The sequence below is a fragment of the Arachis stenosperma genome, chromosome 7 (genome assembly GCF_014773155.1).
Source record: "Arachis stenosperma cultivar V10309 chromosome 7, arast.V10309.gnm1.PFL2, whole genome shotgun sequence".
NCBI classification, from domain to species: domain Eukaryota; kingdom Viridiplantae; phylum Streptophyta; class Magnoliopsida; order Fabales; family Fabaceae; genus Arachis; species Arachis stenosperma.
Window position 1 is genome coordinate 5,222,575 of NC_080383.1, and position 7,723 is coordinate 5,230,297.

At 34.5% G+C, this 7,723-nt stretch overlaps 1 protein-coding gene across 1 annotated transcript; it reads left to right on the forward strand.

Annotated features, from left to right (window-relative positions):
- The first annotated feature begins 5,762 nt into the window (after positions 1 to 5,762).
- LOC130939261 (AT-hook motif nuclear-localized protein 17-like) lies at positions 5,763 to 6,704 on the forward strand. Its single transcript, XM_057867379.1, has one exon. The coding sequence runs from the start codon at positions 5,763 to 5,765 to the stop codon at positions 6,702 to 6,704; it is 942 nt and encodes a 313-aa protein (XP_057723362.1).
- The last annotated feature ends 1,019 nt before the right edge of the window (positions 6,705 to 7,723 follow it).

The following is a 7,723-nucleotide window of genomic DNA, read 5'->3' on the forward strand; positions in this document are numbered from 1 at the left end:
AATTTTAAATATACAAAAGTTAGTAATAATATTTTATCAGATTTTTTTAACATTGTTATTTACTTTTTAGATATTAGAAATCATTAATATTTAAGTTAGATTGGACTTTTATTTATACTAGACTAAATATTAAATAATTTTTTAGAAAATTAAATCGTATTTAATAACTTATTACTATTAATCTTTTTTTAAAAAATGTTAGGGGAGAGGCCTCCACTCGCCTCCCGTACGTCTGTCCCTGCTTAAAGGGATTGTTCAATCCCCCACTCTCCTAAATTATTTTTTTGTGAAACAAAAAATCAATTTCGACAGGTAGAGAGAAAAGTCAGGCTTGTGGCCACTCTAATTGATAAATTGTTGATCCTTCTAATAGTGCGGATGGACTTGCGTTGGCATGAAATGATGATTTTGTTGTTCAAATTTTCAGTTGTTATGAGTTTTATATTGCTGCCTTGATAAAAGATGTCCCTCTCAACCTTGAATGGAACTTTGTAGGTGTTTTTTTAAATTGTAATGAGAATATTCGGCTTCCCAATTCCAAGAAATCTCTTTGGTGCTCTCCCAACTTCAGGGTAAATCGGTTATTGTTGTTGGTGATTTCAATTCCATTATTGACCAAAGTGAGAAACTTGGTGATAATCTTAAATCTCATTCTTCTATTTTTGCCTTTAATTACTTTATTGGAGATAACTCATTGATTGATTTGGGAATAATGGATAAACCATTTACTTGGAGTAACAGACCTAGGAAAGGTGAACTAATTCAGAAAAGACTTGACAGAGTGCTTGTTGATAAATTTTGGTCCTAATTATACTCTCATCTACAGTCTTTAGACTATTAGAGATAGGTTTTGTGATGCTCCTCCTTTTGGACACTAACTACCAATCGGAGAGATAAAAAAGGAGATTAAAATTTCAATCCCGCTGATGTGGTGAAGAATAAATTTGTAACTTCATTAGCAAGGTCTGGAACTCAGATATAGAAGGTTCAACGATGTTCAAATTATTTCAAAAGTTTAAATTGGTTAGATACCGATTGATTCTCTAGAAAAAGAACAACTCTACTAATTCTGAAAAGAAAATTGTTCAAGTTTCTACCTTTTTAGAACAAAAACGGGCATCAGACATCATGGGAGACACTGAATTACTTGAGCTTGAACAACGATTTCAAAAAGCATATTTGGACAAGAAACTTTATTGAAAAGACAAATATAGAATTAAATGGTTGAAGGAAGGAGATTAAAATACAAACTTCTTCTATCGAAAATTTAAATCTAGAACCAAAAGAAATAAGATATGGTATCTGCAGAGGGATAATAGGAATATGGCAACAACCAATGCTAATATTGCTAAGGTAGTTGAGGACTATTTTAAGAGTATTTTTATATTTTCTAATTAGCTGAATCCTGTGCCTTTTTTCATAGACTTCGAACCTAAGGTTACGGCTAACATGAACCATAGGCTCAGAAAACCTATTTCTATGGAGGAGATAAAAAGAGTTACTTTTAGTATCCATCCTTAGAGTGCACCAGGAGAGGACGGTATAATGGCTAAATTTTGAGAGAAGACGTGTTCCAAGCTGTGAGAAATTTCTTTGTTAGAGGTAGACTTTTGAAAAGTTTTAACCACATCAATATCTGTTTAGTGCCAAAGGTCCCAGATATGAGCGATATGACTCAAATAAGGCCCATCAGTTTATCCTCTGTTGTCTACAAAATCATTTTGAATATACTGGTCCACAGACTCCAAAGGTGTATGAACAAGGTAATTAGCTCTACACAAAATGCATTCTTGAAAGGTGAATTTATTTCTGATATCATTCTTATAGCACACGAATGTATGCACTACTTTAAACAAAAGAAGCTAAGCTTGAAATATGAAATGACACTCAAGGTTGATATGAGTAAAGCCTATGACAGAGTGGAGTGGCATTTTCTATGGTTTATTATAGAGAAGTTGGACTTTGAATCGAGATTCATTGATTGGATTTGAGAATTATTGATAACTGTTTCTTACTCTATTGTTGTGGAAGGTCAACCCTATGATTTTTTAAACCAAATAGAGATATCTGTCAAGGTGACCATCTATCCCCTTTTCTTTTCTTATTATACGCAGAAGGACTTTTATTCTTGCTACATAAAGCAATTTGAGGGATTCAGATAAGCAGAAGATGCCGAACTATAAATCACTTGCTATTCACTGATGATTCCATTCTATTTGGTAAAGTCTCGAAAAATAGTTGTGCCTTTATTTTATAATTATTGGAATCTTATGAGAGTTTCAATGGGTAAAGAGTTAATCTTAATAAATCGGTTCTATTCTTTAGTAATAACACTTTAGAGCTGATTAGAATCTCTCTAATAGCCCAGTTGAATATTTCTCACATAGGTGTACAGGATGAATATTTGGATTTACCTTTCCTTGTCAACCGCTCGAAGAAAGCCACCTTCAACTCAATCAAAGATAAGGTTCTCAAAAGGACAAAAAGATGAAAAATGTGCTTGTTATCTAATAGAGAAAGACATATATTACTTCGAGCCAGGGACGGATGCACTCTTCAGCCAGTGAGGGCAAGTGCTCCCAGTGAAATTTGAAAAAGTACTGAGTAGTTTTTAATGTTATATCTTATTTGCCCCCACTACCTAATTAATTTTGACCGCACCCCCCAAATTTCTAACCCTTTCCTTTCTCCCCGTTTTCTAATTTTCTTCCCCTGCTCCAGCCTCCGTCCTCCAGAGCTACTGTCGCCAGTGCCACTACCCCGTGTCTCCGCCGGTGTTGCTGGCTTACTGCCGCTAATGGTGTTGCGCCACTGCCCCTCGTTCAGCGTTTCTTTCACATGGCTCTGTGACTGTATATAAATCTCCTTGCATTGCCTTCTTCTAATGCATGGCTCAGCTTCTAAATCTGCCTTCTTCTTCCGCGTCACTGGCTGTGTACCTGTGTGGTTCTGTCGCTCCCGTCGGTATCTGGTTCTACCTTCTTCTTCAGCGTTCCACCGCCTCACTGGTTATCTGGTACACACTTTGGTTCTGCCTTTTTCTTCTGCGTTCCTCTTTTGCGTTCCTCTTCAGGGACTTCAGTTCTTCTGGTTCTGTCTTCTTCTTCTGCTATCCATCCCTCGGTCCCTGCTCTTCAGTCTTCAGCCTTTCGCCTTCGTCTTGCAATCCTGCTGCGCTGGGCTTGGGCACCGCACCGCTGATGTGTTCTGCCTCCTCCTCTCCTAAATTTAGCAGTTCAGCCCAGTGAAGCAATTGAATAAAGCAATACTAAAATTTTAAAATACTAAAAATCTGCCTCCTTGAACTCTTGTCTCTTGGTACATTCATTTATGATTCACTAAAAGCCTAAAATACTGAATGTTTGAATAACTGATCTGCTTGCTTCATTACTTTTTTGCTTCATTGTTTAATAATTGTTTTAGTTAGTTTGTTAATTTGGTTTTATTATTCTGATTGTTAATTATTTTTGTATATTGACTTGTTTTAAGTTAGGAATTTAGGATATTATTATTGGTTGTGGTGAAAAATTAATTTGAATGAGATATGCTTGTCAATTTTGTATTTATAATTTTATACTGGACTTTTAAATTTGTGTAGAATAGTGAATTATTTGTATTAATTAATTAACTTAGCTTTATAATTTTATCCTATTAGTAATGAAGAAATATTTTAAAAGAATTTCGTTATTGGAGATTGGATCCTAAAATAATTTATCGACCTCTTCTAATAAAAGGAGGTTTTTAGAATTCGAAGTAGAGAGTCTTGTATATATTTTGCCCCCAGTGACAAAATTTTCTGAATCTGTCAATGCTCTTTTGGGTGAACAGTGTTGAAAAATCGTGACTTAACCTAACTCTCTTCTTTCTAGAATACTTAAAGATAAATACTTTAGATTTAATTTTATCCTTACAGCAGAAGTAGGAACCTTACCTTATTGGGGTTGGCAAAGTATTCTTGAAGGGAGGCGAGTTGTAGAGAAAGGCATTAATTGAAAAGCAACTTTTGCTGATATCCGAATCTTCAGTGAACCATGGCTCCCTCCTCCTTACTCCTTCACTGTTCCACCATCTGCGCACTACTATCAGATAGTTACCATATGTTATGGGTGAAAGATGTGTTTTTGTCAAATAAACAGTGGAATCAAGTATTAATCTCAAATCTTTTTCCTCCAAAAATTACTCAGTGAATCCTCTCCATAACCCCAGAAGAAGGTGAAGACATAATTCAATGGGTAATGAATAGAGCAAAAACATATGATATTATATCAGGGTATAAGATTACTTACCAATTTTACCATACCTCTATTGAATTTTGTCCGAACTTCATGCAACAGAGGCCAGTTTGGAGCCATTTATGGAAGTTGAAAATCCCTCACAAGATTTTGATCTTTACATGGAAAACCCTCAATGGTAAGCTTCCTATTCTGCTTTTCATCCACCAGCGGTTCCTATCCACTCCGACAACTTTTTCAATTCGCAAGTCAGCTCCAAAATCACTCACGCATTGTCTATTTTTCTATGGAGACGCTAATCTAGTGTAGAAGAAGAGTCTTTTGGCTTACCTCATTTCAAACCATATATGTTCCTTGTTCTTCGATTGGTAGAGGAATTCAGTGTTACAAACTGAACCTCAAGGAACAAGTCCTCAAAGAGTTCGACTAGTTTTAATTATAGTTTGGAATATTTGGAAGGAGAGGTGTCGGTGAGTCTTCAAGTATGTCTAAGAGCCTCTGAAAAAAATTCTAGCAATATCGCTTAAGTTGAACCAGGAGTTTATCTATTTTGCCTTATGTATAGTACCGTAAGATTTCTTCCTTATCTATTTTTCTATGTTATTTTCTTCTTACAATTTTATCTGTTCGTGAATATTTGGGAATTCTCTTTTTCTATTTTTCTTATCCTAATTTTTTGACATTATATTTATTTTTTTATTGAATAAAATATCACTATTATCTTTAAAAAAATTCATAATTATATATTTATTACATCTAATATTATATACTTATTCTAGTAATAATTAATAAATACAAACAAAAAACAAAAAGACAAGTTATGACTATCTTTAGCGTTCTAAATTTTGGCCTCAAACATTTTTAAAAATATTCACTTACAAAATGAGTAAAGTATAATTTTTTTATTAATAATATAAATAATAAAAAATTATAAATTCAACAATGACGATGTCATTTTCTCATTTTACCGAGCAATCTTATATTTTATTTTCATCCTTTGAACAACGTTAAACATCAGAAATAATAAAATATTCATTTACGAAACGAGTGAAGCGCAAATAAGATTAAAATTTTTTTATAATTTATACATAAAAACAAAGTAAATAAATATTTTTTAAATGAGTAATAAATTAATCATTTCCGCCATTAATGCTCTTAGAAAGAAAGGAAAATAAAATAAACTTTATTAGGTAAATAATGGTTTTTATGAACAATGTGAACAATAGACTTTAAAATTGGCCCAGTAAAGTAAAAATACACTACACCCCAAAATTACCCACATAAAATCTTAATATTAGGATAATCATTTGCACACCTAGTAAATTGAACATCCGTTATATTGATTATTCACATTAATTAGTATTTTCATTGTCTACCTATACTTTTCCAAATAAAATACACAAAAAACTCCAATAAATAAACCCTACATATTTCAAATCTTTGACAACAACCACTATAAATACACCCCAAAAGAATGAACAACTCGCATCAAATTTGCAATTCCTTGCTTCTTCTTATCTCCCTCCACCAATGGCTAATGATGATCAGAAATCCATCCTCTCCCAAACCCCTCATGCTTCTGAATCCGAATCCTCAGAGCACCATAGCCCCGGAAGCTTCGCTACGCCACCCGGTAGCGATTCAACAAACTCAGCCACTAAAAGTGATGCAAACCAAAAAGAAAACAAAATATCTACCTCTGAGGTTGAGAGATACATTCTCGCACCCCGTGCCATCATTGCTAGTGATGGCAATACCCTATCAGGATCAAAAAGGCCACGTGGCAGGCCACGTGGCTCCAAGAACAAGCCAAAGCCACCGATCATCATAAGGCAAGTAAATGACCATGGCATGCGGCCGGTCTTCATCGAGATTGCCGAAGGAGTCGATATTGTGGAAGGTTTAATCGACTTTGCTGTGCACCGTCGTATCGGAATCTCAATCCTAAGCGGTTGTGGGTCCATCTCTGAGGCCGTAATTCACAACGTACTATCCAGTTCTCTTGACATACCCATTCATGGACCATTTAATTTGATGTCCCTTTCTGGAACATATTTTGATGGCCATGTCGCACATCCTCCATGCACTGCTTTCTCGATTCTTCTTGCAGGATCACATGGCCAAGTTTTTGGCGGGATCGTTGGAGGAAAGGTTTTATCAGGTGGAACTGTGAAAATCATGGCTACCTCATTCGAGAGGCCAGAGATTCACAAATTGAACCTCAATGCAAAAGGAGTAGTGCATCATAATAATGATACTGAAAAAATGAAAAACAACAATAATAGCAATAATCTTGTTAGGATATTTGCCTATAAGGAGGATCCTAATATGGTTACTCGATGTAGTGTGGCTAATCCAATTCTTCCTCTTAAAGTTGCCAACCATTGTGGTCGCGCTGGTGTTGGTGTTGGTGTTGGTAGTGCTGGTGTGAAGAATGAAAATATGGTGATAGAAGATAATCATCAAGCATAAGGGTTCTTTTATGTAGCATTTTATTTTGTTGAATCAAATAAAATCATATATTAAAGTGATAATTCATGTGAAGATAATAATTGAGTTCAATGAATATTTGATCAAGTTATTTGACATATCATATGTTAATATCTTAACTATTATTTTCTTTACATAAAGTCGTTTTTATGCGAGTAATCACCTTACTAATGTATTATCTTAGTATATCTATAGTAAAGTATTTTGTTTCAAGCTTTTATGAGTTGTTATTTCTAATGGATTTTATAAATCCTCCTATATAGCTTCATCAAGCTTTTTAGAATTCTACTTTTTATAAATTATGCTTCTATATAGCCTTTTCTCAACGATAGCAGGTAGTAACAATGACATCTCTCCCATTTTCTCAAACGACAATACTTGATAATGAAAAATACACACTTTAACAAAAATATTAACATTTAACACAATCCAAAAATTTCATGACAATGGAGAGAGAGAGAGAGAGAGAGATTTGACAATGAAGTAAATCTTGGATGGAGGATGACAACAAACAATCAAAAAACAGATCTATAGAAGGTGAAGAGGAAGATAACATCGGTAAATAAAGGAGGAATAAGGTAGATCAGATCTATCACACGAGAGAAGGCAAAGATAATGACAGCGACGAGAGAAAGAAAACCAATCATGACAGTGAGGCTCTACAACAATGACGATGTGACAAGAAAGGCGATGACAAGGATAGAAAGGTGGTAAAGGTAGATGCAATCGACAAGGAGAAAAAGAAGAAAAAGATAGCATCGTAAGACAGTGGTAAAGTCAGAGAAAGACACAGTAGCAGAAGGGGGAGAGAAGGCTCAATGACGATGAGAGATGAAGGAAGAAAGAAGGAAAAAGAGGAGAAAGATGAATCTACAATTACAAAAAGAAAAAAATATTACAAAATTGCCACCATATTTTCATTGTTTTTAATAATGTGTTCTCAATATTTTAGGAAAACAATGAAGGACAAGGATTTGGTGGCCTTCTTTGAAGAGAGGCTA

Bases quoted from the DNA above. Each gene is read 5' to 3' on its own strand.
- LOC130939261 (XM_057867379.1), top strand. From the start codon at position 5,763: ATGGCTAATGATGATCAGAAATCCATCCTCTCCCAAACCCCTCATGCT.